The sequence below is a fragment of the Lipotes vexillifer genome, unplaced genomic scaffold (genome assembly GCF_000442215.2).
Source record: "Lipotes vexillifer unplaced genomic scaffold, Lipotes_vexillifer_v1.1 scaffold49, whole genome shotgun sequence".
In the NCBI taxonomy this organism is placed as follows: domain Eukaryota; kingdom Metazoa; phylum Chordata; class Mammalia; order Artiodactyla; family Lipotidae; genus Lipotes; species Lipotes vexillifer.
The window spans coordinates 1659637-1685487 of record NW_006790551.1 but is presented as its reverse complement, the minus strand read 5'-3'; the positions used below and the strand labels follow the sequence as shown (position 1 = coordinate 1685487).

Genomic DNA, 25851 nt, shown 5'->3' with positions numbered 1-25851 from the left:
TCAAAAACTACTAAAAATGTAGTACAAAAAATGTACAAAAAAGCATTTATTGCAGTACTTGACAAATAGTTGATCCATAAATTGTAGTTATTATTACTATTACTAGTATTTCATGGCCATATTCATTTATTTCTAGTTTATAAATATGAACGCAGGCTGGCCCAGGCTCTGAGAATCTAAAAATGAAAAATCTTTATTCTCAAATATGTAGCAATCCGGTATGGAGAAAAAATCATTTAAATATTTCAATTATAATAAAATAATTATTATATTGGAATAGGTGAAAGGTACCAAAATTTAAGTTAATCAGATGGAGTCAGGAAATCTTCAGAAAGCATTTTATATGAAATATGAGATTAATGGGAGTTTTCTATTCATACAAGCTAAGGGAGCACGTTCTAGGCAAAATAAATGATATATGCAAACCCAAAGAGACGTTAGAGAATAAAATATCCTTGGCAAGCTTTTATTGTCAGTATTGCTAAAATATAAGTTGGATGGCATGACATTAAACATGTAAACAATATTAGATAACAAATTATATTAAACAATATGCATCTTTGGCTTTTTTCCCCTTAACTATAGGTAGACACTCATGATTTCTGAGTAGAGGTATACTGTTATATATTAATATAAATAAGCAAAACCCAGTTTTAACTTCTTAATATTTTAAAATATTATTTTGCCTTATTTTCCCTTGATAAATTGCTAATAAAGAATGATAAAGTTGATTTAAATTTTACAGTTTTGGGATGAAGGTTCGTTCTTATTTATTTCCAAATACCCATATTATCTTTGTAGAAAATATTTTGTTGTAGCTGTAAAATGTATTTATTTTAAAATGTGATTTAAACTTCTGTTTTTAAAAACCCAGATTTATACCATAACTTTAAAGTTTGTGGGATAGTATTTCATATTCTTTGGAAATGTGATTTAAACTTTGGTTTTAGAAATCAGTTTTGCACTTCAATTGTAAATGTCGTAGAACATTACTTAAAACCCCAAAGTGAATGCTTAAAAGGTAACTGTCATTTGCCATTCCCCCCAAAAGGTCTTTGACTCTCCATGGACTACAATTTCAGTTTAATTCTCCCCCTTCATTTCTGCTCACAGAACTCTTGATATTCCTCTGAACTTCCTAAGTTACTAAGTTATGGGAGACTTGTTAATATCTGTCCCAGAAAATCTATTTTCAACCTATTGTATTAGGTCTTGACATGCCTATCAGAGGTATAATCTGAAGAATTATGTCCTGAAAGGATCCCAGGTTAATCATGTTACTAGTTATGATATTGAAATAGAAGTATATATCCAAAGATCCCTAAGGACTAGTTTCAACCTAGAAAGATTGTCTGGGTGATTATATATTATGGATCATTCTCATTAAATCCATAAGCCCTTTTAAAAAAGCAAAATAAAAAAATAAAAAAGCAAAATATTGCATGCTCATACATTTGGATATTTTTCTGGGGATAGTTTTCATAATATCCTCAAAGAGAACTGTAACTCCCACCCCAAAACTAAAAATACAAAGTTTAAGAATCATTGCTTATTACCAAAAAATACCTTTATCTCCTCATAATTCAGAGAAAGAGCAGAGAATCACATTTTCTACCCTACGCGAGGCAATGCTGTCACGAAAAGAATGAAGCTCTGGCCATACTAATTGCCATAACTGCAAATCTCTTTCCTATATATGTATTCTTGATTTACCACAGAACTTATTAATGGAATTATCTATCTAAAATATTATTAAAACTGGGAAAGTTACACATTATATTTTGCATAGACAGTGGAGTACTGTGGTCAGAAATGTGGGTGAAACATATGATTTTTGCAATGGCACTGAGTGATAGTTTAAATGTAACAATATCAAAAATACTGAATGTGTAAAGGAACCAGGTCCCTATCTATTTAACCTATTTTTATTTCAGTTAGTGTTATTTTAATGGATTACATTTAAATATATTCTTTTTTGTGTGTTTCAGCATGCTAAAGACATGTAAGCCATCACTAATTTTATTATCAAAAAGTGTTTTTGCCTAAGGTATAATTTAAGGGTCTATGAAGGCAGAAAAAATCTTATGCAAATGAAAATTATGTGCTTTTCTATGCTCTTCTGATTGCAATGTAGAAGTTTCATTATTTGTTCAAAGTGGTATTTCAACTTTAACTTCTTGATAAATAACCATGATTGTGGCCAAGGAAAAGATACTTTGTAAGCAGTTACCAAATTCTTATCCCTGGTTATCATAATAACTCATATTTTCATTTTCATAATTACCTAAAATGTAAACTTTATTTTACCAGACCATAGCATCTTGTTTTTAAGTTAAGGTTTGTGGTTTAGAATCATTGTTAGAGGAGAATCAGTAATAATAAAGGTTGTAAGGAAAATAGGCTTTGCTTTGAATTCTCAACAGTAAAATCATTAGAAATACCAAGTATTTTCTTCTCCCAGAAAGTCAGAGATTAGTTTCTTGTCTTCTTTGACAGTTAAAACAGTTATTTACTGACAAGTGCTAAAACGTATGCCTTCTGTCCCTTTATTTCTCCTGATATTACCTTGTTGCAAGGATGATGCCCCTTAAGGTTCAGTGTGCTTCTTCCCTTAGCCTTTACTACACTTACTATAATTCTGACTGGATATTGGCACCTAGTGAAGTAATGTTTCATCTTCACTGATTTTGTCATTGATGTTGACCTAGTCATTCCTGGAGCAATTGATATTGACCTGTTTTTGTTCCTGTTCAATAGTTCTCTTAAAGAAAAGGGGGTATGGCTACAAAATAATATATCCTTTCACTAAAAGTTTTTCAGAGTACCAAGGTATGTTATTTGCTTTGATCTTTCTTTTTCTGCCTTAGTACCTTTCTTTCTTAGCTCTAGAAGTTGGAAGATAGAAACATTAATAGATCCTGTAAATTAATAGCCATGTATATAAACTAATGCCAGCTATGTTTAGCCAGGATTGCTTAGAAAAGCTAGGGTACCCTAACCTCTCTCTTCCTTCAGAGTGAGCTCTCTGCTCACCAGATATTTTACAGAGGGATCTATTAAATTATTGGTTTCTTCAATATTGGTTAAGAATGTTAGACCTTGTATATCCATATCAGTTTTTATAATCATTATACATCAGGAATAGTCCTTGATTTTTGTGTAAAGAGGACCACCTACTGACTACTGTTGGTGGTCTTAGATTAGTCCTGACTTGTCCAGATTCATATTTTTCCCCTAAGAACTAGAATAGGCCACCTTCTGGCTACCTCCTGTAGCAGTGGTCTTAAAATCTTGTAATATAGTCAATTTTGTCCCCTGCAAAACATTAATTTCTTCAGAATTGATTCTCATATGGTAGCTTGAATTTAATTAGCATTAATCTGAAATATATAAGTCATTCTGAGTAGCTGAGTAGTAAAATGTAAAAAAAAATGTAAAAAAAAAAATTACTATAATTTACTGGGAAAAAAGGCGATGGTAGTATTCACCCTGTAAAAGTAGTGTTACTTTTATATTCCTAATTATTGGAAGCTATATTTTAAAAGTGCTGGTCTAGAAAAAGTACTATTGCTTCAGTAACTGCTTTATTAATTGAAATATCCTTGAAGTGTAAAATTAGTTTTAAGCACTCTCAAACCCTGAAATATTAGTGAAAATTTTAGAGAAAATATTTCCAATTTTAAAACAAAACAAAAACTGAAGAATTTTAATGGGTATTGTGCAAAATAAAATTATGGAGAGAGAAGATATACATGGTTTTGGCATTTTCTGTCCTTATGAAATTTTAAGGTGTCAAAGTTGACGATCGGAATTCTCTTTTTAACTTATTTTCATGAAAACTGAAGAATTCCCAAGTAAGACTCCCCTTGAGAGACTTGTGTCTTAAATGTAATTAAATGGTTAAAAACTAAATAGAGTTCTTAAGGGTTGTTTTCTTTAATATTATCACTTCCAAACATCTCTACAATTAAATTATACTATCATGTAATGTCTATTACTGTTTTGTATTATTATTACGTTTTCATTTTTTTGTTCCAAAAAGGAGAGAAGTCTTCCTAAACTTTTCTAGCAAATACACTGTTTAATATTCATATAAACTGTCTATCTACTCCCCTATTAGAAAGTTACTCGTTTTTGTACATAAAATAGCAAGTATCACAACCACCATCAATTACTGCAATATTTTCCCCTGGCAAGAATAAATAAACATTTACACTTGAGAGAGAGAAGAAGAGAGAAAAGTAAATCTCCTAAATGTACTTTTCACATCTATATGACAGTTTTAAACAATACCTTTTTCTATGTATGGCACATATTGCTTTATATATATATTTTTTTTTTTATCGCTTTATATTTGATCAAAATACTTATCAGTTTTTTGATGATAAGAAGGAAGATGGGGATATAGTTTCTTACAAATGCAAAGAGTTTCATGTCATTTATTTTAAATCCTCAAATGCTCTTCTCTCAATCTTGTATTATTTCCTTTTGGTGGACACAAGGTTAACTAAGAAAGTAAAACTAACACCAGACACCATATTCAGATGCATGTAAAATTTGTTTATTTAGCTTTTTTTGGTGAGTAAAGTGTAGTGCTCAGTGCTAGATGAATAAGTAGTCAAGCTTTAAAATTTTGTTTTATTTCTGTAGCAGAAAACAGACCCATTGATAAAGATATATATTTATATATATCTTCCTGATCTGTCTTCTGAGTGAAAGATGTTTGATTAGATTTCCTGGTGTAATAAATAGTTAATGGTTATTTGTTGAATTAGTAAATGTGCTGCCAATTTATCCTGTAGTATTAAATTCTTATTTTCTTCAATATTCTGTAAGACTATTACTACCTTCATTTCTGTATATTCAATAATTTTAGTTGGCTGCTGACAGATAAGAGGCATATGTGGCCTGTATTTATTTTATTGAAATATAGTTGATATACAATATTATATAAGTTTTAGGTATACAATGTAGTGATTCACAATTTTTAAAAGTTATACTCCATTTTTTTTAACATCTTTATTGGGGTATAATTGCTTTAATTGCTATAATTGGTGTGTTAGTTTCTGCTTTATAGCAAAGTGAATCAGTTATACATATACATATGTCCCCATATCTCTTCCCTCTTGCATCTCCCTCCCTCCCCATTTTTACTTATTATAAAATATTGGCTGTATTCCCTGTGTTGTACAATGTATCCTTGTAGCTTATTTTATTTATTTATTTATATTTTAATTCAAACAGAAAGTCACAAAAATTATAATCATCCTCATCAGTTCACTCAGTCCCATGTAATTGATTTTTTTTATCTTGATCTTTTGTTAGCACTTTTATGAATTTGCAGTATTGTCACTTACCAGAAACCTGTACTTCTCAGAGTCTTTTCCATGAATTCCTTGAAGATAAAACCCTTTTATAGGAACATTTTTGCGAAAGCATCAGAGTACACCCAGAACTGTCTGTAAATGACAAAAGACTTAAAAATGGCCACGGTTAAAGATTTGATGAAAATTCATAATAATGCAATTGACAAGGAAATTTAGTTATTTCTGAGATATACATTTTAAAGTAATAACTAGAATTATGACTTATAACATTATACCAGAGCTTATAAGATTTTTAGAAATTTCATGTAATGTCTGAAACATTTATATTAGCATATTTCCATACAAATAACCCAAAGAAAGTTTAGTATTAGTTTCTTGTTGTTGTTGTTGCTTGTTTTCTATACTGCAGGTTCTTATTAGTCATCAGTTTTATACACATCAGTGTATACATGTCACTCCCAATCGCCCAATTCAGCACACCACCATCCCCACCCCACTGCGGTTTTCCCCCTTGGTGTCGATAGTTTGTTCTCTACATCTGTGTCTCAACTTCTGCCTTGCAAACTGGTTCATCTGTACCATTTTTCTAGGTTCCACATACATGTGTTAATATACGATATTTGTTTTTCTCTTTCTGACTTACTTCACTCTGTATGACAGTCTCTAGGTCCATCCACGTCTCAACAAATGACTCAATTTCGTTCCTTTTTATGGCTAAGTAATATTCCATTGTATATATGTACCACATCTTCCTTATCTGTTTGTCTGTCGATGGGCATTTAGGTTGCTTCCATGACCTGGCTATTGTAAATAGTGCTGCAATGAACATTGGGGTGCATGTGTCTTTTAGAACTATGGTTTTCTCTGGGTATATGCCCAGTAGTGGGATTGCTGGATCATATGATGATTCTATTTTTAGTTTTTTAAGGAACCTCCATACTGTTCTCCATAGTGGCTGTATCAATTTACATACCCACCAACAGTGCAAGAGGGTTCCCTTTTCTCCACACCCTCTCCAGCATTTGTTGTTTGTAGATCTTCTGATGATGCCCATTCTAACTGGTGTGAGGTGATATCTCATTGAAGTTTTGATTTGCATTTCTCTAATAATTAGTGATGTTGAGCAGCTTTTCATGTGCTTCTTGGCCATCTGTATGTCTTCTTTGGAGAAATGTCTATTTAGGTCTTATGCCCATTTTTGGATTGGGTTGTTTGTTTCTTTAATATTGAGTTGCATGAGCTGTTTATATATTTTGGAGATTAATCCTTTGTCCATTGATTCATTTGCAAATATTTTCTCCCATTCTGAGGGTTGACTTTTCATCTTGTTTATGGTTTCCTTTGCTGTGCAAAAGCTTTGAAGTTTCATTAGGTCCCATTTGTTTATTTTTCATTTTATTTCCATTACTCTAGAAGGTGGATCAAAAAAGATATTGCTGTGATTTATGTCAAAGAGTGTTCTTCCTATGTTTTCCTCTAAGAGTTTTATAGTGTCCGGTCTTCCATTTAGGTCTCAAATCCATTTTGAGTTTATTTTTGTGTATGGTGTTAGGCAGTGTTCTAATTTCATTCTTTTACATGTAGCTGTCCAGTTTTCCAAGCCCCACTTATTGAAGAGACTGTCTTTCCTCCATTGTATATCCTTGCCTCCTTTGTCATAGATTAGTTGACCATAGGTGCATGGGTTTATCTCTGGGCTTTCTATCTTATTCCATTGATCTATGTTTCTGTTTTTGTGCCAGTACCATATTGTTTTTTTGTTTTTTTGTTTTTGTTGCAGTACGTGGGCCTCTCACTGTTGTGGCCTCCCCCATCACGGAGCACAGGCTCTGGACACGCAGGCTCAGTGGCCATGGCTCACGGGCCCAGCCACTCCGCGGCATGTGGGATCCTCCTGGACCGGGGCACGAATCCATGTCCCCTGCATCGGCAGGCGGACTCTCAATCACTGCGCCACCAGGGAAGCCTACCATTGTAGTTTGATAACTTTCTTTAGTAGTATGACTGGGTTTCTTTCTTTGTAAATGTCATATATCTATTGTAGGTTTTTGATTTGTCGTCACCATTGGGTTCATATATGTTGACCGATAATTAAATCTACTTGTTTTACAACTTGTAGTAATTTAAGTTCACCCGCGTCTCCTGCATCGGCAGGCGGACTCTCAAGCACTGCGCCACCAGGGAAGCCCTACCATATTGTTTTGATTACTATAGCTTTATCTATTTTTCCCAGCTGCTTTCGATAATTTTTCTTTGTCTTTAATTTTTGCGAATTTGATTACTGTGTGTCTCAGCATGTTTCTCCTTGGGTTTATCCTGTATGGGACTCACTGTGCTTCCTGGACTTGGGTAGCTATTTCCTTTCCCATGTTAGGGAAGTTTCCAACTATAATCTCTTCAAATATTGTGTCTGGTCCTTTCTCTCTCTCTTCTTCTGGGACCCCTATAATGAGAATGTTGTTGCGTTTAATGTTGTCCCAGAGGTCTGTTAGGCTGTTTTCATTTCTTTTCATTCTTTTTTCTTTATTCTGTTCCGCAGCAGTGAATTCCACCGTATTTTCTTCCGGGTCACTTATCCATTCTTCTGCCTCAGTTATTCTGCTATTGATTCCTCCTAGTGTAGTTTTCATTTCAGTTATTATATGGTTCATCTCTGTTTGTTTGTTCTGTAATTCTTCTAGGTCTTTGTTAAACATTTTTTGCGTCTTCTTGTTCTTTGCCTCCATTCTTTTTCCGAGGTCCTGGATCATTTTCACTCTCATTATTCTGAATTCTTTTTCAGGAAGGTTGCCTATCTCCACTTCATTTAGTTGTTTTTCTGGGGTTTTATCTTATTCCTTCATCTGGTACATAGCCCTCTGCCTTTTCATCTTGTCTATCTTTCTGTGAATGTGGTTTTTGTTCCACAGGCTGCAGGTCTTTTTGCTTCTGCTCTCTGCTCTCTGGTGGATGAGGCTGTCTAAAAGGCTTGATGGGAAGGACTGGTGGTGGGTAGAGCTGACTGTTTCTCTGGTGGGCCGACCTCAGTAAAAGTTCAGTCTACTTGACTGTTGATGGGAGGGGCTGGGTTCCCTCCCTGTTGGTTGTTTGGCTGAGGCAACCAAACAGTGGAGCCTACCTGGACTCTTTGGTTGGGCTAATGACATACTGTGGGAGGGCTCACGCCAAGGAGTACTTCCCAGAACTTCTGCTGCCATTGTCCTTGTCCCCATGGTGAGCCACAGCTCCCCCCTCCGCCTCTGCAGGAGACCCTCTGACACTAGCATGTAGGTCTGGTTCATTCTCCCCTGGGGTCACTGCTACTTCCCCTGAGTCCTGATGCACACACTACTTTGTGTGTGCCCTCCAAGAGTGAAGTCTCTGTTTCCCCCAGTCCTTTCGAAGTCCTGCAATCAATTCCCACTAGGCTTCAAAGTCTGATTCTCTAGGAATTCCTCCTCCCGTTGCCGGACTCCCAGGTTGGGAAGCCTGATGTGGGGCTCAGAACCTTCACTCCAGTGGGTGGACTTCTGTGGTCTAAGTGTTCTCCAGTCTGTGAGTCACACACCCAGCATTTATGGGATTTAATTTTACTGTGATTGCGCCCCTCCTACCATCTCACTGTGGCTTCTTCTTTGTTATTGGATGTGGGTATCTTTTTTGGTGAGTTTCAGTGGCTTCCTGTCGATGGTTGTCCAGCAGCTAGTTGTGATTCTGGTGTTTTTGCAAGAGGGAATGAGCGCACATCCTTCTGCTCCGCCATCTTGGTTCCTCTCTTTGTAGTTTATCTTATACATAATAGTTTGTACGTCTAATCCCTGACCCCTATTTTGCCCCTCCCCACTTCCTCCTCCCCACTGGCAACCACTAGTATGTTTCTGTTATCTGTGAGTCTCTTTTTTTTTATATTCTGTAGTTTTTGTATTTTTTTAGATTTCACATATAAGTGGTATCATACAGTATTTGTCTTTTTCTGTATGACTTATTTCACTTAGCATAATATCCTCCACGTCTATCCATGTTGTTGCAAATGGCAAAATTTCATTCTTTTTTTATGGCTACTAGTATTCCGTTGTGTGTGTGTATATACACATATATATATCCTGTATTTTAAAATAATCTGATACCTATTGACATAAATAAGTTCTTATATTATCTTATTAAAAACCTGAGCACCATTGTCATTTCAAAAACTCTGAATTGGTCTATTTTATTAGAAATCTAACATATCTCTATTTATATATTTATTTTCTCAACTAGTCCACTTGCCCTAATTGAACTTAATTATGTTTAAGATTTTTGATGCATATTTTATAATTCCAGTTATATTTTGTATAATCTACTTAACAACTTGGTACAAGTAGCAGATTTTCAAAATTTTTAATTATCATAATTTGGCTAAACTAAGTTTTGGGAAAATATTAAATATTTTCTTCACTTGAATTTTAAATGAATATTTGCTCATATTATTCTCTAATATTTGAATAAAGGTTACAAATTAAACCCAAAAATATTAGATTGCTAACTTGGACAACTGAATGTTTATGTATATATCATATGAAGATTGCTTTTAGATTATAAATTTGGAACTTGAAGGATATTAGAAAATTACCTAATTTAATTCTTTAATATGCTCTCTAATTTTTTCTTTCATTGAGCATCTGTAGCATGCAAAGTATTAAGCTACATATTGTGAAGGATAGATCAGTAGATTAGCCTCTAATGTGTTCACAATTGAATTGAGAGATCAAAAAGACAAGTGTGGGCTTCCCTGGTGGCGCAGTGGTTGAGAGTCCGCCTGCCGATGCAGGGAACACGGGTTCGTGCCCTGGTCCGGGAAGATCCCACGTGCCGCGGAGCGGCTAGGCCCGTGAGCCATGGCCACTGAGCCTGCGCGTCCGGAGCCTATGCTCCGCAGCGGGAGAGGGCACAACAGTGAGAGGCCCGCGTACCGCAAAAAACAAACAAAGAAACAAACAAAAAAGACAAGTGTATTATTAAAAAGATAGTGGTCTAGTACAAAGTAATTTCAGAAAATACATCAATTTTTTTTGCATATATACATGTTTTTGTTATATACATGTTATAATATAATCAGAAGATCCCTTTTTAATTCTCACCTTGTCACTGCTAATTTTTTAAGAAATAGTCTCATCCCCAAACCCCTCTCCCATTCTGCACAGGCTGGTGGAAGGAAAGACCAGTAATCTTAAGATTTCATGCATATATTTTCATTTGTTCCCTTTATTCTGGACTTAAATTAGAAACCATATTAAAATGTTAAATATGTAATTTGAGAGAAAATGAAAATTTTCACTTGGGAAATTAGGCATATAAAATAATTTTAGAGAAAAAGTAAATATCAATTTATAAACCTAAGTGCAATTCATTTACCACTCTGGTTTATTTCATCTAACTGGGTAAAAAAGATCCCCAGCTAACTAAAAAATAATTAAAAATTATGATTTAAAAATCATCAAGGAAATAAAACTATTATTTGCCAACCAGTGAATTTAACATCAAAATTAAAAGGGGTGGAGTCATGCACCATGTAAAGAGGGTGAGGGGAGTAAGTGAATAAATATTCACTGAGCCTTGAGACTACCAGCCTTCTTCTCCCAGCTTATTTCTAGAAGGTTGGCATCCAGGACTCTAACTTCCAGGTAGGAAAATAAAAGAGTCTTCTCTGAGGAATAGAACAATCCTAACAAAAAAGCAAAAACCAAAGCAACTTAAAGGTACTGACTTCAAAGTTTTGCTAGTGAAATGGCTGAGCCTCATCATCCTGGACACAAGATTAGGTTAGCAAGCCCCAACTATGCCCAGAGAACTTCTAAACAACCTTTAATGCCCTAAGGAGTGGGGCAACAAAATAAAGGGACAACAAAAATCAATGACTTTTGAGTCCAAGGTCTTTGATAAGATAAAGGGGAAAAAAAATAAAGGAAAGGAGAATCTTACAAGGAGAAGAAAACTTTAAATAACCCAGTATTAATGGTTTTCAGACAACACACTCTATCTGAAACATGAGAGCACTTAGTGGACTTTTATTTTGTAAGGAATGCTTATAAGGACTGAGTGCTGTTATCTAAAATAAATAGCATGCTTTTTCTTCTATTCTTTCTTCCAGACAATCATCACTCTCTGACCTCATCTCCAATTCAGGCTGAACCATATAAAATTACAAATCTTATAGGTTAACAAAGGTTAAATATTGGCAATTTCATATGGTTTGACCTAGTACTGTTCTTCCTTGTGTACGTTATACACTCTTATCAGCCAGACCATTTTCCTTGCCTTTTTTGTTAAAAAACAGATTATATTTTTTAGAGCAGGTTTAGGTTTACAGAAAAATTGTGCTGAAAGTACAGAGTTCCCATATACTCTCCCCCTGCACATACACAGTTTCAGCCATTCTTAACATCTTACATATGTGTAAATTTGTTATAACTGGTGAACCAATATTAATACATTAACTAAAGTCCACAGTTTACATCAGTATTCATTTTTCTGTTTGTACAATTTTGTGGGTTTTTACAAATTCAATATCATACAGAATACTCTCACTGCCTTAAAAAAGCCCTCTGCTCCACATATTCATCCTTTTCTCTTTGAGCCCCTGGCAATAATTGATCTTTTTACTGTCTTTATAGTTTTGTCTTTTCAAGAATGACATATAGTTTGAGTCACACAGTGTGTAGCTTTACAGACTGACTTCTTTCACCATTTAAGATGCATGTGAGATTCCTCCATTTCTTTTTGTAGCTTGATAGCACATTTCTTTTTATTGCTGAATAATATTCCATCTCCATTGTATGGATGTTCCATAGTTTATCCATTCACTCACTGAAACACATCTTAGTTACATGTTTTGACTTCTTTTGGTAACTATGAATCAAGTTGCTATAAACATTTGTGTATAGGTCTTTGTGTGGACGAAAGTTTTCAGCTCATTTGGATAAATAGACATGAGATTGCTGGATCATAAGACAAGAATATATTTACTTTGTAGTAAATATATTTATAAGTCAAGATGACTTATAAAGTGACTTTACCATTTTTCATTCCCACCAGCAATGAATAAATGTCTGTTGCTCCACATTCTTACCAGCATTTGTTGTTGTCAGTGTTCTGTATTTTAGCCATACTAATAGGCATGCAGTGGTATCCCATTGTTGTTTTAATTTGCAATCCTTAATGACATAATTTTGGGCATCTTTTCATATGCTTATTTTCCATCTGTATCTCTTCTCTGGTGAGGTGTCTATTCAGATCTTTTGCCCATTTTGTAGTTTTTTAAAATTGTTGAGTTTCTTTGTATGTTTTGGATACAAGTCCTTTCTTTATTAAATATGTGTTTTGCAAATATTTTCTCTGAGTCTATCACATCTTTTCATCCTCCTAACCATATCTTTCACAGAGTAGACATTTTTAGTTTCTAATGAAGTCCAACTTATCAATTTTTTTCTCATGGATTGTGCTGTTGGTAGTATACCTAAAATCATTGCCAAATGCAAGTTTGCCTAGATTTTTCTCCTATGTTATCTTCTAGAGGTTGTATAGTTTAGTGTTTTACGTTGATGTCTGTGTTCCATTTTTAATTAGTTTTTGTAAAAGGTATAAATTCTCTGTCTGGATTACATTGTTTTGAATATGGATGTCTATTTGTTCCAGAATCATTTGTTGAAAGGAGTATCCTCTCTCCACTGAATTACCTTTGCTACTTTGCCAAAGATCATTAGGTTATATTTGCGTGGGAGCATTTTTGGGCTATTTATTGTGTTCCATTGATCTATTTATTCTTTTGCCAATATCACATTGTCTTGATAACTAGCATTTTAGTTAGTCTTAAAGTCTGGTAGTGTTAGTACTCCAACTTAGTTCTTCTTCAGTATTGTCTAGGTTATTATAGGTCTTTTTGCTTTTCCATATAAACCTTAGGATCAGTTTTTCTATATCCACAAAATAGATTTCCAGGATTTTGATTGGGAATGCGTTGAATTTATAGCCCTTTTTGGAAGAATTGACATCTTAATAATATTGTCTTACTATCAATTAACTTGGAATATTTGTCCATTTATTTATATCAGCTTTAATTTCTTTCATCAGAATTTTGTAGTTTTCCTTGTATAGCTCTTGTATATATTTGTTAGAATTATACCTAAGTATTTCATATTTTTGAGTGCTAATGCAAATAGCATTGTGTTTTTAATTTCTAATTCCAATAGTTCGTTCCTTGGATATAGGTAAACAACTGACTTTTGTATATAAATTTTGTATCTTGTAGCTTTGCTATTAGTTGATTCTTTGGGATTTTCTACATAGACAGTTATGTTCCAAAAAGGCCATTTTGTTTCTTCTTTTTCAAACAGTATACCTTTACTTAGTTTTCTTTTTTTTATTGCATTAACTAGCACTTCCAATACACTATCGAATAAGAATCGTGAGCAGGAACATCCTTCTTTTGTTCCTGATCACAAGAAAGAAGCATATAGTTTCCCACGATTAAGTACAATGTTAGCTGTAGGGGATTTTGTAATTGTTTATGAAGTGCGGCAATTTCTTGTTTATTCCTAGTCTGCTGTGAGTTTTTATCATGAATAGGTGTTGCATTTTGTCACATACTTTTTCTGCATCTGTTAATGTGATCATATGATTTTTCTTCTGGTCAAATCTCCTTATAAACATGTTAAAAGCAGACATCCTTGCAATCACATTAGTGGTATTTACCAGACAGGGTCCTTACCTGTGAAATGCTTTTATAGCAGTATGTACCTGGTCTGTCAAGGCTGCTAATTCTAAATAAGTCTGAAATTTATTGATTTATAAGTCACAAGTCTGGAAAATGTCACTTAATCTGTGTAATTATGGGAGTATAGAATAGGGCTCTTTAATGATAGAATAGCTTCCTTTTGTATGTGTACATCATTTTGAAACCGCACGTGTTTGTCTGGACCAGGACCCATCACATGACAAGGAAAGGGAACTGACAGAAATATGCTGATGAAAGGGCTGTTTGCCATGCTTGAGTTACAGAGTTCTTTGTCTCTGACCCAGGAATCTCACTGTTCTTGCCAGCATCATGAAATAGTAACTGGCTAACTAATTAGTTTGTAAGTGAGTAAAATAAAATCCCAACCCAATACATTTCTAATGGCTACAGTTGGCTGGAGCTACTTAGCAGCTGCCGCTTTCAGTGAATCATATTTTCTCCAGTTTTCATGGTCCCCACTACTGTGGCTCACTGTCAGTTGCCTCTTTTTATGACTGAGTTTTAATTTTCTTATTGTAAAATTAAGAGGCATTGTAGAATAGTGATTAGCACTGAAGACTCAAACTATGATCCCGGTATTCAAATTTAAATTTCACTAAGTAAACCTGTATGCCTTTAGGCAAGCTATTTAAATTTTCTGTGTCTCTGTTTCCTCATCTGATAATGATGATGTAGAAAATAATAATACTTTCTTTGTGTTTATTGTGAAGATTCACTGACTTAGTTACTAACTAAATTCTGCTAACTTAGTTCACTGAGTTAATATGCTTAAAGTACTTAGAATTGTGCTGACCAGCTAGTAAATGTTAGTTATTACTATTAAAAACCATTTCCCTATTAAAAGTGAGAAAGTAAAGGAGGAAAATTTAGTTCAAAAATTGAGAATATTATTTGTGAATTTTTCTGTGTGTTTATGCAAAGTGTATTTGTATTGGAGTATTAATTTAGTAATATTTAGTAATTATAGCAAGCTGGAAACATAACATTACATGGTTATCTTTATGATATAATTTTTGTAATGATTTTTAGGTTTTATGGAAGTTTGCATTAGAAATTTAAATTTCGGCGGAAACTTAAAGTAACAGAAAGTTAGGTATAATCTCAACAATGATAGAGGAGCATCTTATAGAAAATTCTAAGCTTTCACAGTATAAAAGAGTAGCTACAAATATTATCAGAACATCAGTAGTTAAATGATAGTAGGAATAGTACCAATGCTCAATTTATTCAACTCAGATTTTAAAAACAGAAAAGCTAAATATGATTTGATGTTTCTTCATGAATAAAAGATGCTCAAGATATTTTCCATCTGTCAGTTTATGATGATGATGATAAATATAGATTAATCATTCAGTTTTTGAGGTTGTAATCTTGACTCTCTTGGCCACATTCTTTTATAAAATGGTGTCTTTTTGGAAGTTACAGCTCTTTTGAATGCCTGGTAGAGAGCTTACTATGACCTATATATGACTATAATTTGTGAAATGTGGTAAAATGAACTTTCTGCATTTAACAATAACCAGTAGGAGAAAATCAGTAAAGTAGACAAATATCTACATTATAAAGGTATTGGGAATTTGATCCTGAATGTTTTCTGTAATATTGTTATGAACAAGTGTTTTATTATTAGTGGTCATTTAGAAAAATAGCATTTTACTCAAATGGTTCTTAATTCAGTTGTTGCTAAATTTAAGTTAGAACATTGATGTTATCAGTACAACCAATACTGTCTACAAATGCTAAATTGGTAATGGTCACTATGTGATTCTATTGTTATATCACAGAAGATATTAAACAGGGGTGTAAACAGAACAAATACATTAAACAATATTAGAGTAACTCTGTCATACCTTGAAATCTCTTTTAAATAATTTTTATATAAGGCTGTTTCAACACATAGATTGAGTTTTTAATATGAAGATGATAACTAGTAAAGTTCTGGCTTCTGATTTGATTTTTTTTTAAGTCATGCCTTTTGTAAAGTGCTGAATTGCTTAGTCAGTTCCAATTCACTAGAAACTTAGTTAAGGGATGTGTGCTATCATATTCCATAAAAATAGTGACTTTAAAAATTAAATCCTAAACTTAGAATACCAGTTAATGAATATCTTAAGAACCTAGTGATATCAGTCACACTTAAAGTTTAAGAAAACAAAATTTACTGTATTCTGGGTACCTAAAATGGTATAAAATCAAGCTTCACTGATCCCTACCATAACATCTAATTTCTCCCATAAATGTTATTTTTTTGCACTGGCTAGAACATGTCCTGAAACATTTTAATAAATTTCCTTTTCTTGTTTTTATGTAGAACATAAAATGAGCCTATTCACATCAGAGGTCAGAACCCCTGCTCAATTCAACATTCTACACATTATCTAAATCTTATATTTTCTAGTTAAAAATGATCATTTTCTTAGACCTTTCACTTTTTACTTCCATCTACACTAATGGGTTTCTCTTTGGGTTTATATTTGTTCAGGAAATACAGTTGTAATAGTTACTGTGTTACTGCATATGAGAGGCAAATAGAAAATAACCAGTTTGAATTGAAATGCAGATACCAACGTCTTAACAATGGGTAATGCAATATGTGCTTGAGGAAAATCACAAATTTTTAGAAATTCTTAAAATAACTGAAACTTTTTGTGGTTTCAATTCAATTTAAATTCATTAAAGGCATATTTCTATATAGTTATGATTATAGTTACTATCTATGTATTAGTGAAGTGCACAACGATCTTGGAGGTGGGGAAAACTATATATATTGAGTTTTGTTATTATTGAGGCCCCTATAGGTAGCATAGTCTAATCATTAAGAGTTAACCTTTTTTGATAAGACAGACATAGGTGCTCCACTAGCTTTTCCACTCTCTCCCACTTCACTTGGATCCAGAGAATTTGAGAAGTGAGCCCCAGATTCCTCATATTTTAAAATAGGGCTGTTAATAGGATCTATTTGATAGGACATGTTAAGTGTTACAAAAAATGTAGGTATGCTGGCTGATCCATAGTAAGTGCTGATTACATTATTTATATTGTACTTGGGTTTTAATTTTTTATCATTAGTAGGCACCATTTTAAAAATAAGAAATTTTTATATGTATAATCTAATCTATTAGTAAATACTTAATTTGAATTCTATTGTATTTGCATATAAATTGTTTCAAAATGTTTGTGTGTTGATTTTATTCCTCTTAAGTGGATCTTTCTTTAGTTTCTTTTCTATATGTTAGCAGAGAAATTGTTACTGAAAATTTGGTCCGTGTCCTCGATGCTGAATGAGAATAACAAGGGCAAGGGTTTGAGAATAAAGGAAAGAGAAATTTTATTGATTTGTCAGAAAATGAGGAGGGTAGCAGACTAACGTCTTAAGCACTACCATCCTGCCTTCTAAGAGAAAGCAGGGGTATTTAAAGAAAAGTTTTGGGGTTTCAGTGTGACCATTGTCACATATAATTGATTGTTTTGTTGAGGCTAGTTCTTTCCATGACATTATCTCTGACTGTTTCGGTCCTCTGATTTTTTCGCCCCTCTGGTCCCAGTTAGAATGTTCCTTCTTTTGATAATTCTTGCTTTGTGACTTCATGGCCTTGGGTTTCTGTGGTTAAGACAAGAGGAACAAGCAGAAACAGTGAGAATGCCTGCGCACATTAATCAGTAACAAAGAATGCACAGTAACAAAGAATTTAAGCTTCAGTCCCCAGCAATGGAGGGAGAAGATGGAAAAACAAAATCATTCATCAAACAGTTTTAGTTTTGGGGGTCCTATTACATAATCTTTAATTTAGTGTACAGTTATTAATTAGTTCCATATGTTCATTGCTGGTGTATTTTCATAGTGGTTCCAATTAGAAAACTGAAAAAAATTCACTCTAAGTATTATTTCTAAATTATGTGCTAAATATGTAGGATTAAAATGAACTTTGGATATTTTTATTGAGGCATACACTTCCTACAATATCTAGCACTTCCACTTAAGAATTTTTTTCTCCCAATACATTCACACATAAATCATAACATCTACAAAAATTTATTTTTAAGTTATATAGTTTTTTCCCTAAGAGCATTATCTAATGGTGTATATATTGATTTTTCATGATTCTTTAAGATATTATTTTTTATGTACAATTTTAATGAGAACTAAAACAACCTCCTAATCTTAGAAACGCCTCTGTTGATTAAGAGTAGGCTCAGCTGCCTATAAAAGAAAACTCAAAGTAGATACAGAAATTTCTTCCTCTCTCATGTAAAAGAGATAGGCAGTCTAGGGCTCTTACAGAGGACCCATGAAGTCACCAGGAACATGGGCTTCAACCAGCTTAGCATTTAGCAATCCTGGTCACGTGGTCCTTACCCCCCCTAGTTCAAGAGGGCTATTCCAGATATCACATACATTTCTATGTACCAGATCGCAGGGGTGAGGGTGGAGAGGAAAGGGTATCCCCTCTTCTTCTGAAGGATATACCCTCCAAATTTGCTATAGAAAGTTGCTTTTGTAATCAGATAACAATTCTCTTTATTAAGCCAATGCTTATAGATACATGGCTATATTCAGCTATAAGGGGCCCAGCTAAAATTTAGGATCTTAAAACCAATTAGCAGTCTCCACCACACTATCTTTTGAAGAATATAGGTATGCCCTCAAAAGTGTTAAAAAAAAAAAAAAAACTATTAAATCTGGCTTTGTAAACTGTAGACAATTGGTCAGGCTATATTACAACTTAGTCATCATTTTTTTCATGATTAAATTGTTATAATAGCTATGATTGGTTCTGCATCATCCGCTAAGAAAATGGTAGAGTTATTAAAAAACAGTAAATGCCATGTCATACTACTCAACTTTTCAATACATCAAACCATTTTAGAGTTCCTTTAAAGCATTTTTACTAGGTAGGTAACAATCTTCAGTTGCAAAGAGCCTTTGATGGTTTATGAACTGATAGTAACTATCCATTAGGAGTATTGCTTTTAGGGCAATATTCATATTTATTAAAATGCTTCAGTAATTGACTTTCAAGAAAAAAAATTTTACCTCATACTTTTAATTTTGAAAAAAAAAATCATGGAAAACTACCAATTTAAATTTGTTAAAGATTGAAATCAAAATAGCTATCTAATTCAGAAAGTTGTTCATATGAGTAATTCTCTTTATTCAGAGTAGCACTGCTTATTCTTGTCTTCTGATGAAACTACTTAGATATGAGAAAATTTTAAAATGCAGGTTTATGTCTGTTCTGGTTATAAGGGAAACAAGTCATTTGCCTTAGGATGTAAGAATCTTGTGGCAGTACAGCTAATGATTTAACTTTGATTAATTTAGCAAGGCATAGAATTTTAAAATTTGTGGAAACCTTTGAGAATACATCCTCCAATCCCATCATTTTATGTTGAGGCAGTATGGTCTGCAAAGTTTAAGTGACTTGGCAAGGTCACATTAATGAGTTAGTGGCAACGCTGAAACCAGGACTAAGGTTTTACTGCCTTTTAATGTAGTGCATTCTATCTCCCATTCCTTCCCTTTACCCTCCTTCCTTCCTCTGCTTCCTATATTATATTAGAATTAAAATATTTGTGTATCTTACCAGGTTCATATGGGAAAAGGAAATCAGGTCATAGTGGTTAGTTAGTGGCAGTACTGAGGGTAAAACTAAAGATTTCTTTGCTCTAATCTAATGTACCCTGTTTCCACTGAATGTATTATCATCACTATTATATCAAAAATTTTGTTTTATGTAACATTTGAATTTCAGGGTTTAGATAAAAATTATTGGAAATGTATTGTTAATAAATGTTTCACATGTGAGAATGAATAAATAACTGCTTTGGTTAATCTCTTTAAAACTGGCAATAATGACATCAATAGTAATACAGTGCTTTGCTGTTTAAGGCAGACTGTCTTAAAAGGACAGAATTGACCATTTGAAGTTAGGGAAAGTTGAGTGTTCACTCATTCTACAGCTCAGGACCTGTTTAAAGGATTGATTGCAGAGTATTCAGTACCATCCCTTTCATTATGCTATTCTGTTTTGATTGTGAAAAACTCAGTCTGGGGTCCAGAAAATTATATGTGAAATAAACACAGCCAAGTAAACTATGACTATTGCTTTAGCAGTTTGAGCTATTTCGACCAATTTGCTGCTATATTTTATCAACTTGCCCAAATAATCAACTAGAGTCTTACTTTCCTATGTTCTGAATTTTACAAATTGTACTTTTACTTTTCAATATCCTTATAATAATACAGTTCCTAAATTTATGCTTCTGCCCTTTCCTTTCTTCTCTTTCTTCTCTTCTCTTTTTACATTATCATCAATTTGTAAAAAAAATTTATGAACCTTTGTTACATGAATGACCTATTACTATCTACAAGTGGGGGTATGAAAAAGTAAGGCACTCTTGCCCTCAGAGAACTTCCAGTCTGGTTAGAGGGACAGAACCTGTCCTAGCAAAGACTGGTTAACATTTAAAAACTGGTATGAATGATAAGCATTAGAGAAGATCAGAGAAGGGCAAGATCACTAGTGAGTGTTGAAGTCTATTGATAGAAACTTCAGAGATAAATATCTATTAGAGACTAGACTTGAAGGATTTAATCTGAGTGTATTATAATATGCATAAATTGTGGTAAACCCTTTGGGTCAGTGTTAGATATCCTGAAGGACATTTTGAGTACATTTGTGATCAACTACTTGACATTCTTAATTTATGATGAACTAAATCACCCTTTCAAGCAAATTTAGATTTAAAACACAAAATGAGAAAGTTCATTCAGATTATATAAACTGATTACAAAAATATACACTTAAAATATGTGTTTATATATATTACAAAATATCAGAAATGTTTTATACACTATAGTAAAGAGATAGAATGTGATAGAAAAATCATGTCTGTTTCTGCACTTTAATTCTTTTCATACTTAGTTATGGGACCCTGCCAACGTGGAAAGAAGAACAATATAAAGCTTCATATTCTTTAATTTAATCCTGGTAGGAAATATAGCTGAAGCCAGAGGTTACAAGCATCACCTGACAGTTTAATGAAGACTCTTGAAAGAATGGGAGAGTCTAGATGCTTTAAGACAAGCCCTGAGCAAGTCATTACATCTGTTTAGACAGAAAAAAAAAAAATAAGATTAGTGAATATTTATGTATCAGTTACCAAAATATTTAAGTTCAATATATGTTTATTTTTATCTAATTATCATAAATTTGAATTTTTCTTTAAATCTTTTGGCTACAAAGGCCAAAGATCTTTCCTGTAATATTGAATCATTTATTTTTAAAGTCCCAAGGGCTGTTGACTTGTGACTGTGAAATTATTAAATATTCATTATAGAAGATTACATGTTAAAATGTTTGTGTGAAATACCTGCCTTTTCATTTAAAATTGTAAATTCAGTTGTTCACTGGAAGCTGATTTTACCTACCATACTTGTAATATCAACTGTGAAAGAGCTGATATCTTTTCCTATAACTTTCCTATATAAGTGGCTTCAGTTTGCTTGTTAGATAGAATGCATCAGGGTTTTTTTTCCCCTATGGGCTTGCTTACAATAAACCTAGTGACTGTAATTCACTCATTTCTGAAAAGCATCACATGTACAAGTTTTTTTCAGACATTAAGATGTATTGTACACAGTACAGATTTTTGCTTGGGTTCAGGTTCAGAAACTGCTGCATATATAGAGGTAACTGGGAAAGTTAAAAAACATGTTGATTTCCTGGATTTAAACACTGTTATAGAGAACCCAGTAATAAGATGCGTCTCTCACCCCCACCAATGGATTTTAACATGAATTTTACAGTCTTCTAGTGTCTTACACACACCATTATCACATACCTTCCTATAACTAGAAAAGGTAACTCTTCTTGCTCCAGGCAGTTCAAATACATACTGACCTCTTTCAGATAAACCCAGCTATGTTCTCCTGAGATCCACCCCTAAAATTCCTTTCCTTTGACTCTGTATATCTTGAAAGTGCCTTACAGTGCCTGGTATGTAGCTATAGCAGCAACAGCAGCAACAGAAGGAGTAACAATGATGATAGTAGTAGTAGTAGTAGTAGTAGTAGTAGTAGTAGTAGTAGTGGCATTACCCAACTCAGGTCTGGGTGCTCGCTGCCCAAAATTCAATACTTGAGAGGCAAGTGCTAGTAGGAATGGAAAAGTTGCTGTAATCAGAAGGCCAGCAATTTGGGGAGAAGGTGGCTTCTTGTCCCAAAGCCAGCTCTAAAGATTTTTCTCGGCCATGAAAGTTTTTCAAGGGCTAAAGGGGAAATAATCTCAATTAATCCCTGAGGTAGGGAATCCGATTCCTCGTGATGTCCCATTGCTGCAGATTTGTGGACTCCCTGTGATCCTTCTTTAGATGCTATCTTGTTCACACAGTCTGTTCACAAGATTACTGAAAGGGAAGCTGGGGAAAAGATCTAGTCTTCGGTTAAATACTTATCCTTCATTTCTACTTCTTTGATCTATGCAAAGAATCAACAGGGTAGGCAAGGTACTGTGTGATCAAAAGATTTGAAAGATGTTCTTGGGCCAGAGACGAGTAGAGCATGTGGGCAGCTGGTTTAAAAGTTAATTACAATATAGCTTTAGGAAAGTGACAAGACAAAAGGGGTCTCCTGCTGAGGGTGGTTTTTTGCAAAGAGCTGCTTTACAGTAGTAGTACCAGCAGTGGGCAATAGCTGCTGGATAGAGTTTATCTTTTTTAATGTTATAAAAATATCTCTCACATTTTTTTTGTTTAAAAACATTCTTGCTTTCATGTTGGGGTGTGCTGGTAACATGCACTTCAAAATAAAATTGTTATTGATAAGTATCTACAAGGCTTGTGTATCTAAGTTTATAAGTATGTAGAATGTGTACTTACCATCTATTGCTGTTCTTTGTATGATCTACACAAGAAATTCAGTCCCATTACTTTTTGGTTACACTTCCTATCTGAATATGATGTGAACTAGAGGAGCAAATTAAGTGAGCTGTTGTAAAATACTTGCCTTTCTAGTGCAATCCTTTGATCCTTTTTTTGTCTCAATTGAGCCCATTTTCAGAGAGGCTGAATATAAGAACTCGGGGTATGTTATCTATTGTTTGGTCTTATTACAGTCATTAAGCACAGTCAAGGTGCCTTTCAGGAAGAAAGGATGATAGATAGATCGCATTCTCAGGATCACATTCCCTGTCATGGAGAACAAAAATCAGGGAGGTGGGAGGTAGCAGAAGACAGAGTGCAGTGGGATACAGGTGCACCTTTTCCAGAGAAGAGCAAGATGAATGTTCTCATTGTCACTGCAGCCTGCATTTCATTAGTCATTAGTGTGACAGGTCTGTAATTGATGACATGATGTGGGACCTGTTGTGAGGCTTCTGTCCCCTCTTTTGAAACTACTCCTGTGTCCCTTAAATAGTATATGGTTATTTAATGTGTCAGTGCATCTGCCTTCATATCTCAGTCAAAGCTATCTTGGTAATGACAGAAAATCACACCACTTGTAACAAGGGAAGATGATATTAAAGTTTCATTGCTGTATTGACTGCAGTTCTCAGCAGTAGTTTCTTATGTAATAATAGGCAAGCTCAAGAATAGATTTATCAGAGTAAGAGAAAAGAGCATAATGTGAACTCTCAATCTGCTGCAGAAGAATGCTTTGTAGTCTACAGCTCATTGTTTTACTTATATGCTTTCTCTAGTTGCACTATTTAGATTGAGTTTCAAAGTTCTGTTTCAAGAAATACTACATTATATAGATCAGTGTGGTGCTCGAAGGACAATGGTGTTTCAAGGAGAAAAGACAATGCTGCCTGAAAAACTTTCAGCATTACTTTTTTTTTTTTTTTACACCCTCTACCAGACTCTTAATCGCCCTCACCGCCATGTTGCCATGGTTACGAAATTCCTGAGCCCACCTGGGCGAGGAGACCTGTCCCAAATACGGAAAGGCATCTGCCCTGTCCCATTCCCACCCTATGCAAGGAAGGTACATGTGCCTCAACCAATCAGTAAACGAAATTTTTACCTCAGACCATTCCTTTGTTTTCTGGCTATAAAAACTGATCAATAGCACATGTTTTGGCTCGACTCTCCCAGACTACTAGGAAGTTGGCCCACTGTTCTGGCAGCGACCCTTCCCTCTAATAAATTCTATCTTTGCATTCTGCCTTGTGTCTGGAAATTCTTTTCCAACCCGCCTTTGGACCACAACAATCATCTGAACAATTATTTAAATACTTGAGCAAAATAACTGAATGAGCAAATCATGACTGAACACTTTGATTCCTTTTTAATAATTGTTTGAAAATTATTGAATCTGTCAGGAACTGCTGGAAAATTTGTTTTACTTTAATTCTATATTTAGGCTTATTTTATAATTACTTATCCATTAATTAATATTGTCCATATGGGAATTTTTTGAGAAAATTACTGTAAGAAACCACAGGGGTGAAACGTATGTAACATTATAATAAAAACATGTTAAATTTTTTAAATGAATTCTTAAGATCAGAACTTTATTACTCATCAAAAATGTTATCAACAATTTAATGAAGTTTGTTTTCTTGGATAAGGTTTGTTTTTTTTAATGTTATAAAGGATATCTACTTCCCTTTAAGTTTTTAGTAATATAGTGGTAATAAAAAGTATACTTTTTTATAGCAGTTATCTATAATGAGAAGCCTTCCACAAGTTGGGAATAAATTGAATTTTTGTATATTAAATTTGGCTACTTACATGTAGAGTTGCTTTACTGTAACTATTTAAAAATGTATAACCTTATTACCATTATAATGACACGCTTCCAAAGGAAAAATTACAATGACAATTAAATAGAGCATCCGTGATGATACAAGTCAAAACTACATTCCATCAGTATATTTCTGATTTCCTTGCTGTTCTTCAAACTATATCTGATTTTACAAGATTATGTCTTTAATTGAAGCATTATTAGTCACCTTCTTCAGAGCTATACCTAACTTTGAATGCACTATACATGAGACCATAATGTATGTATCCTGGTGACCTTTAAGTGTTCATGAACCAGTGTACGTGAGAATATATATATTTTTGTTGACTAGTTAGGTCAGAGTTTGTGAAGTATTTTCTTAACTAAAAATCCATTAGACAGCCATCAAAATGCCTGGAAAGATCCTTAAAATACATTTATCTACTCTCTTCTTTATTTGCTAAGTACATATTTTCTTCCTTTTGTTTCTGAAACAATACTTCCTCCTTGTTTTCTTTCACCTCTTTGATCATGCTTTCTGTCTTCCATGATGTTTCCTTCTTTGCCTGCTGCTTTAATGTCAGTCTACAGATGTTTGCCAGAGTTCTGTCTTATCCTGTTTTCTTCTCAGGTATCATAACTTTGTTCTCATTTTTATACCACTTAATCTAACTTTTTATAATCCCCCTTTTCTTATGAGGATTGGGTATATGTTCCTAGTCTTCTACTGAGATCTGCTCCTGAAATACCTGCTGATAAATGCAAACTGTTCTCAGAGTCAGTTATTGTCTTTTACCTGGATTATTTTAACAGGCTTCTAATTCTGTTACCAACCTCTCCATCTGATAGTCACAGTTATCTTCCTAAGGCATAGATCTGCTCATTTCACCTTCCTAATAAATCATTTTTCTGGCTCTCCATTTCCAATATAGTAAAGTCCAAATTCCTTAGCACAGCCATCAGAATGTTTCACAGTCTGGCCACTGTCTATCTTTCTAGCATCTTTTCCTGACAATTTCATATGGAGGACTGCGACCTATTCC

General features: G+C 33.8%; 1 protein-coding gene across 1 annotated transcript in view; it reads left to right on the top strand.

Annotated features, from left to right (window-relative positions):
* The window catches only part of STPG2 (sperm tail PG-rich repeat containing 2), a 347209-nt gene extending 321761 nt beyond the window's left edge, over positions 1-25448 (top strand). The window contains 2 exon segments of the mRNA XM_007463823.1: positions 23942-24067; positions 25440-25448. Of these exon segments, the coding sequence (XP_007463885.1) occupies positions 23942-24067; positions 25440-25448 (135 nt within the window).
* The last annotated feature ends 403 nt before the right edge of the window (positions 25449-25851 follow it).